At 32.6% G+C, this 21,073-nt stretch overlaps 2 protein-coding genes and 2 long non-coding RNA genes across 7 annotated transcripts; 2 read left to right on the plus strand and 2 right to left on the minus strand.

Moving 5' to 3' along the window:
- Positions 1 to 1,066: 1,066 nt before the first annotated feature.
- LOC149904836 (uncharacterized) lies at positions 1,067 to 2,252 on the minus strand. The gene is made up of 2 exons (XR_016457279.1): positions 1,932 to 2,252; positions 1,067 to 1,615 (listed from the first exon to the last, which is right to left on the minus strand). It is a non-coding gene; the product is annotated as an uncharacterized LOC149904836 (long non-coding RNA).
- A 1,625-nt stretch (positions 2,253 to 3,877) lies between these two features.
- On the plus strand, positions 3,878 to 5,809 carry LOC149904837 (protein anon-73B1). Of its 2 annotated transcripts, none has more exons than XM_090107141.1 (3): positions 3,878 to 4,259; positions 4,669 to 4,788; positions 5,224 to 5,809. In XM_090107141.1, exons 1-2 carry the CDS (start codon positions 4,113 to 4,115, stop codon positions 4,768 to 4,770), a joined length of 249 nt encoding a protein of 82 aa, XP_089963267.1. In that variant the 5' UTR covers positions 3,878 to 4,112; the 3' UTR covers positions 4,771 to 4,788; positions 5,224 to 5,809. The 2 variants fall into 2 exon arrangements, 1 of the variants encoding a protein (XP_089963267.1); XR_016457225.1 differs by having other exon boundaries at positions 3,885 to 4,259; positions 4,669 to 4,845; positions 5,210 to 5,809.
- Positions 5,810 to 7,726: 1,917 nt separating this feature from the next.
- On the plus strand, positions 7,727 to 9,339 carry LOC149904838 (uncharacterized). The gene is made up of 2 exons (XR_016457246.1): positions 7,727 to 8,255; positions 8,745 to 9,339. It is a non-coding gene; the product is annotated as an uncharacterized LOC149904838 (long non-coding RNA).
- A 1,199-nt stretch (positions 9,340 to 10,538) lies between these two features.
- On the minus strand, positions 10,539 to 20,685 carry MTF-1 (Metal response element-binding Transcription Factor-1). 3 transcript variants are annotated; one of them, XM_090107143.1, is made up of 6 exons: positions 20,447 to 20,685; positions 19,328 to 19,494; positions 18,388 to 18,538; positions 14,359 to 14,490; positions 13,887 to 14,004; positions 10,539 to 13,296 (listed from the first exon to the last, which is right to left on the minus strand). In XM_090107143.1, exons 1-6 carry the CDS (start codon positions 20,683 to 20,685, stop codon positions 11,944 to 11,946), a joined length of 2,160 nt encoding a protein of 719 aa, XP_089963269.1. In that variant the 3' UTR covers positions 10,539 to 11,943. The 3 variants fall into 3 exon arrangements, with proteins under 3 accessions (XP_089963269.1, XP_089963271.1, XP_089963270.1); XM_090107145.1 differs by lacking the exon at positions 20,447 to 20,685 and adding an exon at positions 20,124 to 20,228; XM_090107144.1 differs by lacking the exon at positions 14,359 to 14,490.
- Positions 20,686 to 21,073: the final 388 nt, after the last annotated feature.

Consider the following 21,073-nt stretch of genomic DNA (forward strand, 5'->3'; position numbering starts at 1 on the left):
ATTTTTTATAAAATAAAATAAAACTATGTTTATTTTCGTAAGTATTAACAGATACACACATTATAAAATTGACTTGTACAGCTTGGACTTGAAATTATTGGATTGGAAATCCCGTATTGGAAACTCCTGTAATAAGTTTTCATAAAATTATATTCCAATCAACAAACAATATTATAGTTACCTAAATATAATATTTTTAATTGAAAGTATCAAAGCGGGTAAGTCCAATTTACCAATAAAATCTTCTAAATTGAAAATTGTGATGTGTTTGACCCTTCTTCATCAAATATTTTTCTATACACATTATAAACAACACCTCTTGCTTGTGATCACAGCGGCTTTTTCGACATTTTCGAAGATTTTTTAGACAAAATCCTAAAAATTATTTATCAACTGCAAAAAAGACAAATAATTTGACAACCAATTTGATAGTTGTCAAATAATTTGCCACATGAAAATCTTTTAGGGCGTATTCAGAAAGAAAGCTTGAAACTTATAAGCGCTTATCGGCGCTTATAAGCGCTGGTAACCCGCGCAGGAAAATATATGAACATGCGCTTATAAGCGCTGATCGGCGCCGACAAGTTCCAACAAGTTTCAACAAACTTGTCGGCGCCGATCAGCGCTTATAAGCGCATGTTCATATATTTTCCTGCGCGGGTTACCAGCGCTTATAAGCGCCGATAAGCGCTTATAAGCGCTTATAAGTTTCAAGCTTTCTTTCTGAATACGCCCTTACTTCATAAATATAAATATGCCATCAGATTCTGGTAGACCTATAGTTCTGTGCACCGTATATATTATATTACTCTATGGTTCTGTGCTCGTGGCTATGTTTTTGAGACGTAGGCCGGCCACATACATCACTTTTCCTGATACGATTTCCTGATCCGTTTTCCGAATCCGGGCCTCCGAACGCAGTAAATTCATATAAAAGTAATGAAAGTCACACACATTCGATAACTTTTGTCCACGACACAATAGATTTTCTATTGTGTCTGTGATTAAACTATTTATCCGATAAATAAAAAATTAACATTATTTGTTGCAAATTAAATTCTCTACAGTGCGACACAAAAGAGATGAAAATAAATGAGGGCGCCACCGTCGCTCATATAGCAACACTGATACTGCGACGCAAGCGATCTTGATACTATAGAATAAAAATCCAAAAATCTATATAATATAATCTAAAATAAATACCGCGATTTAAACCGTTATAATTGTTTCATTGTAGCAATAGTGTAAATTTAAGACAAAAATACATTAGTATTTTAATTGACCTACCTAGGTCAAATTTTACTTAAATGTATTTGGAATTAGTTATTTTATAAAAATCGGTCAAGTGTTTAGACTGCAGAGACGCACATAGAATCAAACATACAAACAAACAAGCATACATGCAGCTCAAACACATTACCCTCTTTCTGGGTCCGTCGGGTAGAAAAAAACAAGGCGATTTGAAAACCACATATTTTTATTTTTTTTTGTAGATAAATTTTGTACATTAATATAATTCATCAAAATCTAAATATTCTACTCCTTCAAAGGACTGATCATCACTCTGTTTCGAAGTACTGGCAAGAGGGTACGCCGTACGGGGCATCTTCAGTATCTGTAAATATGATACAGTAAATATGATTTTTTTTCTTATGGTTTGATTGATTAATACCTGTATGAAAACAGTTATCACTATACTATGTAGTAAAATCTAAACTAGGTACTTTATTTGAGGCTGGTTGGATTGGATATAACTTCTTGACTCAAATTGTGCTGGTCGCACTATAAAAACTAGTTTTTGTTTACATACAAATAACCTCAAATTAAATTGCGAAAACGTAATAATCGCCATACATACATACATTAAACACTCGTCACTAATGGAATATTCTATTTTACGTAGTACTGAGCAAAAATAAATGGAATCTCACCGGTATATTCTGCTGTACGTTTGTAAACGTTTTCCAAATCAGTCAATAAATTTCCAGCTTGAAATTCGGACAAACACCGAATAAAAACTTTATACACCACATCACGGACACCGCTACGTTTAACCTTTTTCATGATGTCTCCTTTTTTATTTAAATTTCTTGTTCTAAATAACAATTTTATCTCAATAATTCTCCACTTCACGAAAAAAACAACAAATTTTTATTCAACTTGACAGCTACATTGCCAATTCAGGGTTGCCAGGTAATGAAAAACGAATTAGTTCCAAAATAATTAATTTCATCTCTTTTATGTCGTACTATACAACTTTGGTCCAGTAAGTTTTTGTTGTAGAACTTTAAATAAATAAGTGAGAATGTTCATTAACTATTAGAGTTATTTATATTTATCAAAAAAAAAACTTTTTTTTATCATTTTACGAAGAAATGATATCAGACCATTTTTGTAGATTGTATTTCGAGGAACAACATTTATAAACGAAATTCATGCTTTTTCCAAACGTGTGCCTATATAAGGCCGGCCACATACATCAGTTTTCCTGCAGCGTTCGTATCAGGAAAACTGATGTATGTGGCCGGCCTAAAGGCCCCAGTACACACACACATGTTGACCCATTGCCATTGTGTACACGGGGTAATAGGCATGACGATAGTATCCATAAATGATCGAATTAGTGTTTTTAAGGGAAAATGTATAATAAATAAATAAAAAATAGTGACTTAGAAAGATTAAAAACATTAAGATTAATGAGATTATCAATAAAATAAAACATCGAAATTCTGCAGTTGGCCATATTGACTGAAACACGCGTGACGTCACGTCTATGTAAACAACTTCGCGTCAGGTGTATTTTGTTGTTATGAATATATTGAGAATACGCATTTTTATTTATTTTCTATTTTTTCACGTATGCTTTATCGACTCAGAACAGAAATATAATTGTGGTTCGGGTTTCTCTGCGTCAAATTTATACAATCATTTCATATTATTTTCTCGCTTTAAACAATTACTAACACTTTTTTGGGTATTATTTTTATGTAGATTCAAATTGCAATACTGCACACCACTTATTAACTTTGAAATTAGATTCTATAACACTTAATAATTAAATATTTGTTTAATTTTGCTTCGCTATGCATACAGATAATTACGTATTTACGTAAGAGTGACGTCACGCCTACGCCATGACCCCTGTGAGCTGTTTTGGCACAGTTAATAAATATTTTTTGAAAAATGGCTTTTATCTTCGTTAAATTTAAGTATATTAGCGAAATATAGGGATATTCTTGTTTAATAAACGTATACACACATTATGGAAGAGGTTTTCAAAATCTTTCGTCATGCCTATTGTATATGATGGCGGGCAAGTGTCTTTCGTGGCGTGCAATCGGGGAGTTGTCGGTTTTTTGGGCACACTTCAAAGGATTCGTGGCGTCGCGTGGCCTGTGGTGTTCACACAATGGGCCATTGTTTAGTTCGTCACCGACCGCTGGGGTATCACTTTTTTGTTGCGTGCTAGAACTAGAATTTTATTTTTATATTAAAATATAGTATTTGATCGCCTAAAATGACAGTGTTGTGGAGCAATGAAGAAACTCAGGTTTATTGATTTTTATCAATCTGAGCCCAGGTCCATCGCAAGTGGCTTGACAGGCAGTAATGAGACATGGGCCATTGCCCATTGTGTGAACAGCAAGTGATCGTGGCCTACAGTTGTGCATTGGCCTCTCACAGGCCATTGTGTACTGGGGGCTTAAACATGTGAATGTATGCCATCCTTGTTCTTCTGTTGATATTTTGTGTAAGTAAGAGTAGTAAAGATATAGTTAACGACGTACAATAATTGTAAAAAATACGTCAGAGGGTATAATCGATCTCCAGGAGCAGCCTGCTCCTGCTCCGAGCAGGCGACATAGATGCGTTTGACAGTTGACACCGCAGAGTTTGCCACAGACGATAGGATTAGCTGTCATCTGTTGTTTTTGATATTGATTTTTAAATAAATGATTAATGAAGACTAGCAAAACAAAAAGTGTTGTACCGGTTATATCTTTAGTAATTCACATACGAAAACGCATCTAGGCTCAAGTGAATATACTTGCTTCAAATTTCAATCGCTAAGAAAAGATTTATAATTAAATCGTACTTTCATCACACACAACATGATTCCCGGAGAAATATTTGCAGAAGACATGATGAGTACCATCATACGATATGGCTTGTATATTGGAGCAGCTTTTCAACTTGTCTGCTTATTAGCAAGCGTTACCCTCACTGACGACCAGAGTGAACCGTATCCTTATGAAAAGGTAATTATTAATTCTATTTATTGCAATCATTCAAGTTTCAACAACTACAAAGAATCTAAGCTATTGAAGCTATAAGATTTAGTTATAAGTAATTTACTTAACCAATATCATTTACTAAATAGGTATAAAGGATATTCTCTCTTTATACGGTACCAAAAATCTTTAAAATATTAGTTTTACAATATTTTCATTAACTAGCTAACTAATTTCATTTCATTCATTAATAGGTTGGAAGTCCAACTTTTGTTTCCAAACTCAACAATATAAGTAGTACCTAGATAAATTCAAAATATATGCCATTATTATTTACCTGTACCTTAACATTATTTTTAGTATCTTGTTCAGAAATGTTAAATTATTTGATCATAGATAATGATTACAATATTTTCATAAAAATTTTGTTTTTCAGACATACACAGACAGCGACGAGTGCAGCTCTGAACAGTCATCCCCGGGGCACAGAGCCACTATATCTCGCACTAGACGCCATGATAAGAAGAAACGACGATAAATTTAATAAACATACTAAATGGTAGCAATTAATGTGTAATGGTTACATGTTTAGAATCAGATTACTGTTTCTTTCTAATGGCTGGTTCACACTTTGATTAGTGTGAGTGCAGGTGATTAGTGCGAGTGCAGGTGTGTAGTGCGAGTAGTGTCCAATTGACTGCGAGTGCAGGTGATTAGTGCGAGTGCAGGTGTGTAGTGCGAGTAGTGTCCAATTGACTGCGAGTGCAGGTGATTAGTGCGAGTGCAGGCACGCTGCGAGTGAGGGGGAAGGGAGGGCGCGCGGGACGTGGCTACTCGCAGTCCACTCGCAAAAAAATAGAACACGCTTCTATTCACTTTACTACACAGCCTACTAAACACTCGCACTAAACAGTCGCTGTCCACACGTAGTACTACTCATCACCTGCACTCGCACTAATCAAAGTGTGAACCAGCCATAAGCCATAGTATTATTATTAGTATTCAATTATTAACATTATTTTCTTTTATACACTACTTGAGGATATTGAGGAAGTTTTTTAGAAATTCCTTGACTATTTGGATTTTTTCCGAAAATATGAAGTCTTTTTTTTTAAGTGTAAACTTCTTTAGCGGCGTTGGGTATAAAATCTTAAACTCGCGTCAGGACACGTGGCCTGATCGAAAAAGTATAAGACGGATGGATATCAAACATGCTCAACGTTAATAATCAAGTTTTCACTTCTGCCGGCACTCCCGGAGTGCAACCCGTCTTTTTTTTAACTCTAGATAAGGAAGCGCTTGACCACAATCTCGCCTGATGGAAAGCTAAGATGCGGTCTAAGATGGTATGCGCTTCCCTATTAGGTACCAGTTCACTCAACGCTTGAAGACCCCCATATTGTATTTGTCGGGGAACACAGATTCAGGAAGCGCGTTCTAGTCCCTTGCGGTTTGAATGAAGAAAAGTCTCAAATAAAATGTTTGTAATCGTCTTAAATCTATAATATTAAAATACCATTATAATTAGTATCAAAACATTTTAATGTATGTTGATATTTAATTAATTTTATAGTTTATAGTAGGGATGTAACGATACATGATTTTGCCGATACGATACCGATACCGATATTTGTAGTAATGTATCGGCGATACCGATACCGATACCGATATCGATGGCTTGGTAGAAAAATAAATAGTGAATTATGCATAAAAAGTTACCAACATTTAACAGAGACAACTGTTAATCGTATTCTTTTAAATAAAAATGCCAAATCAAAAAACAACAAAACCATTTATTTTAGTATTATTATTTTACAAAGTCAGTTAAACTTTAAGTAATACACATTACAGTACCTGTACCAGTACACATAGTAATAAAAGTTTACTATTGGTAGAGTTTTTTTAGAAAACAAAGTGCGCACGCGCGGGGGGCCTCCCGCATCGTTCATTGGGCGCGGGTTTTTGAATTTTTTGATATCAAAAAAATTGGTTGTTTGTAAAGTAGGTTTACGATCGAGATGTTTACGTGATAACATAATGCAGTGGCAGCGCTCGAGATGAAACGGGAGATCGGTCCGTCTCTCTCTCTCGTTATACCTGCGATCGCGCTCGTGAGGTTTTGGTGTGACACAAGTTTATGAACATGTCACCCGACTAAAACGATTTTAAAAACGTTATCACGTTAAAAATTAAAAAAATTCAAAATTATTTCTTTCTTTCCTTTACATAAACAAATTTGTGATTGGAATACTCCTAGTAAGCAAATAAAATGCTTGTGTCAGGAGGTTCCGCTCTTCCTTAACACTATTACAGAAACAGAAATAAAACAACATGAATGAATACAATGCAAAAACATAAATGAAAAGAAAGAATTTAATAAAAAAATATCGGTATCGGTTGATTTATTATCGGCGATACCGATATATCGGCTTGCCGATTATATCGGCCGATATATCGGTATCGTTACATCCCTAGTTTATAGTAGTTTTATACATTCCTTCTCTTGCCTGTGTGTGTATTAGTAGATTTGTAAGCTTAATCTGTTTTATAATAAGCAATGTAATACTCAAGATGATTCAATACATGAATGGTAAGTAATCTCTCATGCCATAGAAAATAATTGTGGTTCTTGTAATGCATATGAGTTATTGGCATTATTAAATTTTGAATTAGGTATGTAGGGTATCTTTCTTAATACTCAGATGATAAAAGACTTAGCTACACTTAAGACTTATCCTATACCTATTGACTAATGTATTCATGGAGAAATTGACTTATTTGTGCGAAAATTATGTTTATATATATTTAACAGCAATGCTGTATTTAGAGAAAAATAGAAATACAGTTAATAGCAATATTGTGTTACTATTATCTTTTATATTTTACTTTATAAAGTTAAAAAATAAAAATAATAAATTATTATTATCTCTGGTAACTATGACCAGTAGATGCGACTGTATTGTAATATTATTTATATTTTGTATGAGACTACGAAATTTTTTATCATTTTTTACAATGTTTTTTACGCCATTATTTTGCAATTTCATTTATTGTGAGGCATAATAACTACTCAATAAAATGATTTCTTTTTAATCTGCATTTTTATTACCTTCAGTATTACAATAAAATTTCAAATACGATTTTCTTAAATTATTATTCAATCTGGTGAAAATGTAAGAGCATAAGAGAATAATCCACATTTTTGGAACATTACTCTGCTGTGCTCTGCCATCTATTGTCGAGCCAATTTAATAGGCAACATTTGACGTCTATCAATTTTATCTTCAAAGAGAGGTAACCTGCTTAAAAACATCGATTAAAGTGAATTAATCGATACGGATTTGAAACATTTGTTAATCGAATTTATTAATTTATGATGATTTTTATTCACAAGTAATCAATGCATTCGATTCTAGATGTCAGATTTCGATTTTTAGAGTAACGTCTCTGGTATTTAAAAATAAAAAAGGTTTATTGACACAAAATTGTAGTGACGTCCATGGAACTATAGTCATACTGGAACCCAAACTCCTAAGAAAAAATAAAAAACTGATAGAATGACCGCAAGTAACCCCTGTTTACCCCATAGGGTAGCCAGCGTGATTGTAAATTTTTCCCCTATTGACGTGCATTAAAAAATCGACTGTCAGTAATAATAGTCTATATGACATAAATCATTAATAAAATCCGCTAAAAAAATGAAATTTAAACGAGATTCATGCAGGTTTGCTTTTCCATTGAAATAACAAAGGTTTACAACTTTTAAAATGGACTGCTTATCGAACACGCTCATAATTTTTTTCCCATATTTTGAATTATGTTATGAAAATCGTTGCGCGGCAGCCCCAATTCTAGGTGTCAAATAATGTTTACTGCAAAATGGCGGATGTTTATGTTCATTTCGTGAGTTTGTTCTTGTATTTTGGAATTATTCTGAGCCAAAATTAATAGAAATGGTTGTAAATATATTGTGCGCGGTTGCAAAAGTGAATGGCATCCAGGATGTGATATTATATTTCATTCGTAAGTACAAAAAACCATGCATAAACTACGCTTCATGTAAAATTGTAGTTTAGTAATATTTCTACTTTAATTGTTGTTAAATCTGGAATAATAGATCGAAGTTGTGATTATAATGTTAATTTTGATTAGGTTTTTTCCATTTAACATCGTTATTTGCTTATTATTAAATGTTTCATGATTGTAATAAATATTAGACTAGGGTGTCCATACTTTATAAAATTGTGTACATATATTTCGGTATGGTATTTTATATGAGGAGAAGTCTTTCTCCACTTGAGTTAGTTCAATTGGCGTGAAAGTTAATGGTATAAAAACGTTGTTGACTACTTTTATATAATGATATATTGTAAAATCAAAAACTCAAAGTACATACATATATGGTACCTACTGAAATAGAAGCACAAGACAACAGCACAAATTTTGTGTTATCTGTATCTAAATGACATTTTTTTTTTATATTTTGCAAATAATCTTCTTTTCTCTTTACAGGTTTCCGTCCAATCTAGCGGAACGTAATACATGGCTAAATATAGTAGAATTAAAAATATCCTGTTTTGAAAAAGTGAAGATATGCAACATTCATTTTAAACCCGCACTTGGCCAGTGTGGTGGATGTGGCTGTAACCTCATAGGAGGCCATGTCCCAGCAGTGGGAACGTAATATATACGTTACGGGAAATAAAATGTATGGGAGGGTTTAAAGTTACATTTTTAGATATTTCTTGTTATATTTAAAAAAAGTTATTATTGTTATTTTACTCATTAGGTAAAGTATCATATCAGTATCATATCGATATCAGTTTAAAGTTTTTTGATACCTGCAATAGTTACGGAATAATCACCTGTGCACACTTAACGATTACACCCTGAATATATTTTGTTTTTTATTGTATGATAGGGAAGCGCTAGACCACGATCTCATATTTCAAGTACTCTTAAAACTATTTAAATACTTAAGGGTATGGAATGATAAAAATATTTTCAGTGAACCGATTTCGTTACTTTTTATTGTTATTATCTTATAATTTGCAAATTTGTAAAGGCAGTTGGCATTGTAATGATAAATAAATATTATAAAAACACATTGATATTTTACTTCATTAATTCCTCAAATGACTGGACGTAACGCCAAATTATACAGCAAAATGTTGTCATAATTTATAGCGGTCCTGTGTTCTGAAGATGCAAGACGGAAGACGCAAACATGAAAAAACGCTGAAAGGAACATTACAATTTTCCAATGTTAAATACTTGAACATCTATTTTTTATCTATTTGCAAAAATTCTACAGTAACTATATTAGAATAATAAATGCAATTACGTAATTTATTTCCGCCGTAAATCATCAACCATCAATCAATCAATAAATATAAAACTCTCCCGTTACTTAGTGACTGACAGACAACGCACAGCCTAAAATCACTGGACCTAAAGACATGAAATTTGGCACACTCTGTATATCTAGAGTATCCTAAAGGTGCACTTAGAAAGGCTATTCCGAAATCCCCACGGGATAAATGGGATTTTATGTTTTATGACTTCAACGAGGACGAAGTCGCGGGCAAAATCTAGTATTATAGTAAAATTTTAATACGAATAAAATTGATGTATCCGTTATTTTTTTCCTTAATATCCTGAATTTTTTACATTTATACTCACCCCACGGAAATATAGACATACTATATATATTATGACTCACCGTAACTAGAAAGAGACGGAGGGGAAACGATAAGATTCAAGGTCAAATTTTTTGACTTTACTTTTTCTTAGGGAGTGTGGGTTCCATACGTAGTATATATAGTTCCATGGTGACGTCAGTTCTTCAATTCAGAAATTGTTTATTATGTTTAGAATGGTTTATCAGTAAAATGAAATCTTAAAATAATTTGTATCGGTCATTATTATTATAAATATGTAGTCGTAATTGAAAAAAGTTAAGCAAATGTGCAGTTCTAACAAAACGAAATATCATGTTATTCTATGCCGTCGTTACTAGGTTACGTTCTTGAATTTTGTTGAACTGTCAAATGTTGCCTATTAAAATGGCTCTACTATAGTATCCAAAATAAATATCTCTTAATATTCATTAAGTCAAAGTATACCTACATTTTAGGGCTGATTTTTCAATCCTTGGTTAAAACTTATAAAGCACATATTACACGTAATATTAAACTGAAAAATACGGGCAATTAGATTACATTTTTGAAATTTTAATTTTAATTTATTCTCATTCTCGTTTAGCTCTTTGATTGATCAGGATTATTGAAATGAAATAAGTATAAATTATTTTCAAAAGCCTTTATTTTTCGGACTAGAAATTTTACAGCATTATTATTGTTATTGCTTTTTCTTACATCTAAAATCTAATAAAATCTCATAGAATTACTCAACATTTTGTACAAGGCACTTAAGTACAACATATAAGGCACTGTTTTTATTATATTAGTTAGTGTATATCAATTAGAAATAAAATATTAAAATTTTTGTATAAAACTGTTATAAAATTATTAATAGGTATATGTAATTATATTAATTATATAAAACAATATGGCACGTGCGTTTGGCATATACAATACAATATATTATCACTATTTTCTTTAAAATTATATTGTTACAATCCACTTGAACTTCACTTATAAATTTTCTGCTATAGTGTCCACATATAATACTTATATCAAGGTTTCATAGACTTTAACAAATATTAAAAACAATGGTCACGTGTTTTAAATTTAAGATTTATTGAGCGTGAACTACACAAGTTAGATTGAAATTTAAACGGGCAAATAAACTTTATTCAATTAAAATTATTATGCATAAAATACACAAGTCGTTGAAAGACTTTATAAATAGCAAATACATTATTTATATTTACGACCAATTACAGTTTTATAATTTCCTAACTGTAGCCAATTTAAGTACGAAACCTTATGTAAAATTCATTAAAGAATAATTTCTTAAATAACATTAAAAACAAATCGGTATATGGTAACTAAAGAAATTTATATATTAGGCAAGTATACATTTTTAGCTCATATCCTTCTTATATCAAGAAAAAGGAAACCCTGTTTCATATATTTTTGGTTTCGTTCCTAATATTATAAAATATCATCTCATTACTAACGCACTATTATAACAATCGTAAATCAAAATCATCATTTCAATATAATTTGCTACATCTTCTTTACATATATCATCAATCATGAATATAAATAGATATTGAACATCATCCGTCTTGTTACAAAAACATAAATAAACCTAGTTTAAACCCAGACTATAGAGCCATGGTTTAACTTTAGTACAGAGGTTTAAACTTATTCTTATCTATGGTTTAACGCTAAAACATGTTTTGTAATATCACTTTTACTTGGACCGTGGCTAATAATGGCTTTAATACGATTTTGACCCGGTTTGTAGTTAGTCCATGTTTTGTAACAAGACGGTAACTATACTTAGTTAGGTTAAATTATAAAAATTAAAAAACTTAAATAATATTAGTAAACATAAAATAAATTCCATATATATCTTTGTATATAAATATGTTATAAATATATGTATTAATTCATCATAATACTTTTGAATAACAATAATAAATATAACAAATTACAAAAACAGCACCGAGGCGAGTTTATGCGAATACTGAATGCTTTGTACCTGATAAATGCATTTTTTTCCAAAAAAGCAAAAAAAATTAGAATGTCGTCAAACTATGCGGCTGGATTGCGAACAACAAATCGTTGTTAGACAAAAACTGTTTATACGCGTCGGCCTTTTTAAAACATATCGTCACGCAACACGATTTATTTCCGCGCGACGACTTTTTAGTATCCGATTTACAGCACGTTTTATCTGTATCGCATGAACAGGTTAAGTTTTTTAAACTGTCCGCTACACTTGCAGGCGTGTGGTCGTCACACTCGTGCGTATAAACTCCGAATTCTTCTAAATTCGTATTATTATGCCGTTTGTGATAATCTAAGAACGTATTATGATTCGTATCGGTCGCTTTACCGCATCCGACCGCGCACTTCATTTCCGCGTGATCGCATTTACAATCGACGCACGAACATTTATCGTCGCAACGATCTTTTTTATCGCAAGTCGTGCAATCGTTGTTCGGATCGCATTTACATTCGACGCAAGAGCAAATGCCCGCATCTGCCGCTAATTGTTCTAACGCGTTTCGTTTTGGTTTTCCGAATATGTTTTCCGTTCTTACTACGTACATGTCAGAAGGAGGTTCGTTATCGAATAGCAAAGTGTCTTCTAGCGCAAAATCTGTATTGAATAAAACTGAATTGGATGGATTTATTTCAATATTGTGTTGGACTTTCGATGGCGGCGGTGTGTTTAATGTTCTATCATCATTAAGAGGTTCGGGGTCTTTAAGGAAATCTATTTCAGTACTGAGTTTTGGTTCTAGATTGATCACGAGTTCGCTGTCATTAAACACTTTATCGCTAACATCTAGTATGTTCGGCGTGTCTAAATCGAAAGAGCTTTGAGATATTAAATTAGCTGTTGGCGCTTCTGAATTAAGATCTATGTAACTTTGCATGTGTGTAGGAACGAATGTCGCTAGAGTGAATATGTTTTCTGGTGTTTTTTCTTTAATGCTAACTGGAGTTTCTTGTATTGAAGCCGCTAACGCTGTGACGTCAATCCAAGGCGCTTGTAACTCTACTTCATTTGCAAGTGCTAATTGCATTGCTTTCGGTTTAATTTCCAACTTATCACTTAAAGGTATTTCAGGGACCCAATTATTCTTCTTGGCTTTATCATCGAAGGGGAGTAGATCGATGTTTGTTAGGTCGTAATTAATGTTAGTGTCGTTAAATTTGTTAGTGGCGTTGTCGAAGAGTAGTTCGGTAATGTCTACGTTATTGTTAGAGAGATTGGTCATGTCTTCCAAGCTGCTGTCCGTGGAATTAGATTCTGTGGTGATTCTGCCGAAGGATTCCAGCAGACTGTCCCAGTTCATTGCTCGTGGTGGTTTCGTGAGCTCGTTTTCTGTTACCTCAACTGTTGGCGCTTCTGTGTCGATCTGGAAGGAATAGACGTGGGAGTCAGTTAAAATTTAAATATTATTGAAGTAAAACTTCTTTATTGGGGTTGGAAAAAAATTTAGTGTAACATTTTTTCGTTACGCGTGACATTTTTCCGTTACGCGTCATCTTTTTCTTATCCCTACCACGCGTGATTCGACGTATTTCTATAAAGTTGCATATAGAAAATTATTTTTTCAAAAATAAGGTCATAAAGAAGTTTCACTTCTTACGTGTGTACACGTACATGCACACATTTTTTTTTGTTATAATGTATTTTACCGTACAATGTAATCGCATGAAATTGGCAAAATAGCGGTAATCAAGTAAAATTGACATTCTCTGAAAATAATAGGTTATCTACGTCACACATACCTAATTTAAGACTGTGTAAAAGTTTATGTGAGTGAGGGTTAAAAATAGACACTATAATATTATGACAAATGTAAATTGAGTTGAATTGAATTTTTGATGGTACAAATTTCCAAATATTTTCAGAACTTACAAATAGTTTCTTAAATTCTGCACCGCACGGCCAATGACATATTTTATACGACAAATAACAAACTATTTTTTCATAACTACCCACCTGTTTCTGTAAAAGCGGCTTGAAAGTAGGCGTGGTTGGTTTCACAGTATGCGTTCGTCCATGTGCCTTCAAATGATGCGATGCCGTGAAAGACTTGCCGCATCCTTCTGTTCGACATCTGTTAATATTTTAAATAATAAATAAATATAATTGTTAAGTTCTCTAAAAGGTTAGGGAACGGTGTCAAGCTAAATTAACGATTATATTATGACAATTAATTAATGCATATTGCAGAAATTATAAAATCAAAACGTTACAGTATCATACATAATCACAACGATAATTTAAACTTTAGTTTGTTTATTGGTTTTACCCTACAAATGTTCACAAATTTTGGTAATTTTTTCCGTGCCATAGTCAACCTATTGATGTTATAAAATAAAAAGTGTACCAAATAATAAATACACTGCATGTATATGTATATGTTTCTTTGTAAGTATTGTACATAATATATTAAAATATTTACACGTACTTATAAGGCCGCTCCTGTGTGTGTGTTCGTATGTGTTTCTTCAAATCGCTGAGGGTCGTAAAGAATTTCGTGCATTTGTCCGCCTTGCAATTAAATGTGTCTCCGCTGTGCAGTCTTTGGTGTGCCCTTAACCTGGAATTATTTAGCTTGCTTTAGCCCGCGGTTTCGCTCATAATTGGCTTATGTGCTACTATAGACTATACTCTATAGAGTATGGCAAATTAGAAGTCATAGTATTATAGTAGACTGGAAGCTGAAAGGACAATCGACTGGAATCTAGTTCCAGTCGCTTGTTATAAAAAAAAGACGTGTGGCACTCGGGGACTGCCGCGGTAAAGCTATTGCATGCTATGCCTTCAAGCCACACCTCCGTGTGGAGTGGGGAGCGTGAGGTTTTTTCGATACGGAATTTCTGGATTCGGTCCCCGCGCTCAAGGCCCGCGAGAGAAGCTATGCAATAGCTTAACTATTGCTAATCCAGATTATTATCAAATTTAATTGATAGCCTACTTGACGCTTTTTAATATTTTCATTATTTCTCCTATTAACTGAAGGATAAGCTTAGAAGTAAGAATATATCCAGAAACGTCTGGACGTTGTAGAACTGGTTCTATTGTTACAAGTGTTTATGGGCGGTGATGTTCACTTAACATCAGGTGGCCCATCTGCCCCTTTGCTTGCTCTGACATAAAAAAAACGTTGAAACTGTAATAGTAAGAAGTAAGACAGTAGTAAGTATGTACATATATAAATTTGTGAGTCATAAATATCATGTATAATAAAAAAGTATTTTGTCTGTAATACAAGTAGTAAAGGGATTCGTTGTATAACATGAAATTACTATTTCCTTGGTTGCGTTATATTCCCTAGGCGTATTATGTGTTTATATAACTCCTTAGTATTCTGAAGCGGTCTCATATATTTGCATTTAGTGCAACTCAAATACCTTAGAGACCATCGCTGTGTGTGATTAGATCTATAATAGCAACTGGAAAATGCATGCCATCGTAATTAGAGAGTGAAAATTTCCTTTGTTATTTAGTATCCTTTTATTAGCTTCATTATGAATTATAATGTACATATATTAAGCTAAGTTTTGATCGCCATTTTCATTAAACTTAAAATGCTTAACGAAATGTATATTTAGGACAGTATATCTAGTTTAGTAGTGCTCTTTTATCCAGAGCCGACCGCCTCCTTGGTTCAGTGGTTGACGCGTGTGCGTAGAACCGAGGGGTCCTGGGTTCGATTCCCGGTGGAGACGAAGAAAAAAAAATGTCTCGGTCTGGCAGGACACAGAAGGCTGATCACCTACTTGGCCCTAAATAAAATCGATCAGTGAAACAGATGTATAATGCATCTGCCCTTTACCCCACTAGGGAACATTGGACTTCACTTTACTATTATCCAGAGCAGGATAATAGTTGGAACTTTTAATAGTGTATCATGTTTTCGTATGATATGCAAAAGACTAATTTAAGTGAGTTTTCTTTTTTGCAAGATAAGACAGATTTACTTATATGTTTAGCCAGAAAATCAATTTACTTAATCGATATTAATTTTTCATTTTCATACTCTATCAAAAATACATGTAAAGCTACGAGTTTAAGCTAGTTTCAAAATTGTACGACCTGTCTTTTATAAAAGAGTATCATAATACATCTGGCATATTTGTCACTTAAATAGAAACTCCGATAAATATCAATACAGGACCAGTGCCAAATACCTTCTAAAATTTGATCATTACATTGGCACTATGCGTCTACCGTTGAATATTCTTATCGACAATTTGTCAGATGTCAATCAAAGTACAGAGTACTGCTCAACATCAAACAGGTGTATTTATTTAAATGAAGACACAAGACATAGAAGTTTATTGCGTCATTGAGTTGGTCTAGATTTGGATAGGTAGATAGGCAGTGGCGTAGCGTTTACATGGGCCCCACAAACATTTGTTGGGGGGCCCCTAAGTTTTTTTATGCACTATCCCTATATGCCCAAATAAATAATTAAGTTATGAAATTGAGTCCCCATTAGACTGGGGCCTCGTAAAATTGACATGGCATATACGATACAATACAATAAGAACTAAAATAATATTATATTATTTTTCTAAAACTTCGAGTTATGAATTTGCCTGTCTTTATGTCTGCCACTTTCGCATAACTATCGACGTAGGTGTATGTCGAAACTATGAAGCTACTAATATAGGTACATAATATATTATCTACTACCTATAGGTACCAAAAATGTCACTTAAAATTAATTTATTATTTTCACATCTTAATTATTAATTAACTGTTATTCAGAAAACACTGATTATATCAATATCGCCGCTAACCATTAATTTTAAAACGCACAACAATATTTCACACCCTGCCTGACAGCTAAACCTTTAGAAAATAAATTACATAATCAATGGAACTAAAAATAGATTAAGGGAAAAATGTATACGACGACCGCTTATTTATTATGTAGCAAAACTGTGGTTTAGAAATAGTTAAATTATTGCTTTCCAAATTGGAGTTTTATGTCCATGCGGTAAGGATTAAATTCGATACTCAATTAAACATTCTCGTAAGCTCATAGATATTGGCAGGTATCCAGAGAGTCATAAATCGAAATTACAGGCATGTTGTTTAGAAACTCATGTATTTTAAACGAAAACAATTCACTCTTTGTGCGTTTCGCAATTATATGAATGATTAAAGCGGCCAAGTGCAAGGTTGCTGATAAAATAGATCTTTTTACTACATTATGTCACAGTATTATTTGCTATCGATTTTTTTTATGTTGATTAAAGAATGATATGGAAATTCGTTTGAATGTGAAAGTTTCACGATTAAACCGTTGTACATATTTGGATGAATTTTGATAGATAAACAGTTCAGTATATACAGAATACATATTTATACACGCGAAACTAAAACTTGAATAAACAGGGGATCAATACAAATTGTTATGCGAGTTGAAATAATAATCATTTCATGAAAACGCCTACAAACTATTTTCTATTGTAATGAAGTTTTTGAGTAATAAACAAATGATTATTTACAGGCATATTAAAACTATCCTCAAATCCTTGTGTTCTTAGCAAATACGAACATATTAACAAAGACACTTATAATTAGTATTAATATAATACCAATGCTCTTGTGTGACACAATTTTTACAATAATTTGGAGTTTGGACCTATGCCCTATATTATTGCCACTGCTGGACATCTCATAATTTCTCAATTACGTGTCCTACATTGTAGTATGTCCACACTACCATATTAAATGCGAAATAAACATACATACACATTTTTTAACAATAATTAGAAAAATATTACTTCTTATTAATTTTTTGTTCCTTTCAGTTATATTTTCCTTAATTCAGTAGGTGATTCAATATTGATTACTTATAAGTCTACAAAGTCTGCTTTCTCTTTTAGCTAATTATGAGTAACATTCTATAACTATTGAGCTATCTGTGATTCAACATAGCACTGCAAACAAAAAAAAAGACGTGCGTCACTCGGGGACTGCCGCGGTAAAGCTATTGCATGCTATGCCTTCAAGCCACACCTCCGCACCCGTCGGAGTGGGGAGCGTGAGGTTTTTCGTTACTAAATTTCTGGATTCGGTGCCCGCGCTCAAGGCCCGCGATAGAAGCTATGCAATAGCTTAAAACTTCTTCATGTAATTAAATATAATATATTATACTTTTCCACAAATATACATACATTATACAGCAGGAAATACCAAAATTTTATGGCTCAAACCTACACTCGGAACTAATAATTTACTTTTTAAAAACATAGTACATTATTGTGCGTGGTGTTTATTTTGAATTGGTGCTATTTTATGATATGTTTATCAGAAAAATACTTTCTATATTCTTTAGAAAAGTTGAAATATCTATGACTACGGATTATGAATACATTAGAGTGGTCTGGTCTATTATTAGGTCAGTTCAATTATTACTATTATGCAAACAAATAAATATAAGACCTTTACTCTATCAAGTCTTATAAAGTCTCCATACCTGTATAGTGTATTAAATGCCTTATTACAGTTCCCCATGTCACATGCAAACGGTTTATCTTTGGTGTGCGCCCGCACGTGTATCTTTAAACTGTATGACGTGAGAAATGCCTTGTTACACTGAGCCATTGGACATATAAACCTGTATTCACCTGTAAAACATTAAATAGTTATTAATAATAATAAAAAAAGATGTGTGGCACTTGGGGACTGCTGCGGTAAAGCTATTGCATGCTATGCCTTCAAGCCACACCTCCGCGCCTGTCAGAGTGGGGAGCGTGAGGTTTTTTCGTTACGGAATTTCTGGATTCGGTCCCCGCGCTCATGGCCCGCGATAGAAGCTATGCAATAGCTTAAAAATAACGAAAAAATAACAAATGAAGTGAGCATCTGTGCTTGTTTAAAGACTACATTAAAATAATATTTAAATTCTAAGCAAATAACTAAATGAAAATCCGTAGCGTAATTTCAGTATTATAACGCTTGATAAATAAATTTAATTCTTTGTTAATATAATTTTAAAATATATGGTAGGAGTTTTAAAGAATATTTATACTTACAAAAGGTAATCCAAGGTAATCAAAGATTAATAAAAAAAAAATTACTAGCTATGTATTTGAAAATACATATTAAGACAGTGATTGATATTTAATCAAAATTTTTAAGCATGTGTTTCTAGTTCTTGTGTCTAATATCACATCAAATTATTATAACTTATAGTATTATAAATGATAAATTATTATATTATACAGCTCAAGAGTTTGTTTGTTTGTTTGAACACGTTAATCTCAGGAACTACTGGTCCGATTTGAAAAATTCTTTTGGTGTTAGATAGCCCATTCATCGAGGAAGGCTATAGGCCATATATCACCACGCTAAGACCAACAGGAGCTGAGCTACGGAGGTGAAACCGCGGAGTGCAGTTAGTTATAAATAATTACCTTTATGTGTCTTCATATGCGTTCTCAAGTTACCAACAGTACTGTATGTCCGCTCACAGCCCTCATATTCACACTTATATCTCGCACTATTATCCTCCGGCTTTCGTTTGTTTTTATCCATAGTTGTCTTTGGTATTTCAATGCTTGGGCTTGATTGCTCATGTTGTCTACAAGTGGAGAGTGGAATTTATTATATGTACTCTATTTAATTTATATAAAGGCTATAGTAATTGTGAAGATTTAATTTGGATAGAAAGGATTTAGGTAAAGTGATTTCTACTTTGCATTTTTTAATTAATATTATTTGCCAAACAAATTGCAAGTCATTTTGGCACAGCATATAGGAAGGAGTTCTAATTGTTAAACTGTGAATGTAAATCTCTATTCCCCTCATTATTATATTTAAATTGAATAATTATCCTGCACTAAATTATAGTAATGCAGTGGCTAGCAATGTTTTATTAAAGTTTAAAACAATTATATTTACATCATGAGATAACAGAAAAGCAAAGGATATTGTGTTAGGAAGTTGTGGTTTTGTTTTAGTCTCTTATGAAGTGAAAAAACTATATAGTTTGTGACTGCAATGATTCAAGTTTATGTGTGAAAATATATTGCATTTGAAATGTTTTTTTGTTATATTTGGATTTAAAGCAAGAATGTTCCAAACCTCTTTTAATCAAACAGCTCTTATTATGACAATGTTCTTAGCAGCAACAATGTATTGGTTAGTAAGCCAAAACCAAGGCCATTATTGTGTTCCAATGCTTTACCAAGGAATATATACGCATTTTACCTTCCAAACATTAGTTTTATAACATTAGAATATACTTAAACCCATAAGACGACACAAAATCAGTATATTCACATCACATCGTGATGGTAATGTACCAAAATAGAATGCCCAAAAAAGTCATTGTGGGATAAAGATCGCTTATGCTGAATTCGAACAGTGCGAAAGAGATAAAAAACCATATTGACAAACAGCTGATTCAAACTTCTAGCAAAATAATACACCGCCACTCTATAGAATTATCCCGAAATCGTGTAAAGAAATGAACGTTTAAAAACGGAATTCACATATAATGTGTTTGAAAGATTCATTACACTATCACTTACATTTTTGTTGCGGTTAATTTATCTTTTACACTGTCCTTGGGAATTATTTTGTTTTCCAATGTCACGGTAGTTCCCGCCGTTTCGTTAAGACAACGCGCCGAATGTGTTTCGAAAACTTTTTCAAGTATATTTGTGTTTAGGTCACTTGAGACTTGTTGGTTCAAGTTATTTGTTATTTTATTGACATAGTTATTATTTTCTAGATTTGAAGAGCCGCTGTCACCGAGCCATGCGGCCATGTTTGTTCATAAATAAATAATTTGACACTTGACACTTCTCTGGGTAGGGATGTTCCAAATAATATGTTTCAAATTATCGATTTTTACAGAACTTTTTATGTACTTAATATATAAGTAATTTATATATGTAATTCAATTATATTTTGAAATGTACATATGTGCTTAATTACTTGAAGTCCTTACGCTTAATTAAAATAATATTCACAAGATCCCGATTGTTGAATAAATTGAATAAATTTTCAATAAGATCAGCTTATAATTTTAAAATTCGAAAAAATAACATTATCGAACACATAGATTTAGTGACATTTATTTCAAAGAAATTTAAATTCACATTCAAGTTCAACATTCAACGAATAGATGTCGCTTATTTAAATTGTATTAGCAA

This window comes from Colias eurytheme, chromosome 11 (assembly GCF_061535395.1).
Source record: "Colias eurytheme isolate Ceu_HAF_F1 chromosome 11, ilColEury1 Martin Lab GWU primary, whole genome shotgun sequence".
NCBI classification, from domain to species: domain Eukaryota; kingdom Metazoa; phylum Arthropoda; class Insecta; order Lepidoptera; family Pieridae; genus Colias; species Colias eurytheme.

Excerpts from the sequence above, each read along its gene's own strand:
- MTF-1 (XM_090107143.1), bottom strand. The coding sequence starts at position 20,685 with ATGGCCGCATGGCTCGGTGACAGCGGCTCTTCAAATCTAGAAAATAAT. Across the intron at positions 19,495-20,446 it reads AAATTAACCGCAACAAAAAT|ACAACATGAGCAATCAAGCC; the intron begins GTAAGTGATAGT and ends CTCCACTTGTAG. Across the intron at positions 13,297-13,886 it reads AGCCGCTTTTACAGAAACAG|ATCGACACAGAAGCGCCAAC; the intron begins GTGGGTAGTTAT and ends TATTCCTTCCAG.
- LOC149904837 (XM_090107141.1), top strand. The coding sequence starts at position 4,113 with ATGATTCCCGGAGAAATATTTGCAGAAGACATGATGAGTACCATCATA. Across the intron at positions 4,260-4,668 it reads AACCGTATCCTTATGAAAAG|ACATACACAGACAGCGACGA; the intron begins GTAATTATTAAT and ends TTTGTTTTTCAG.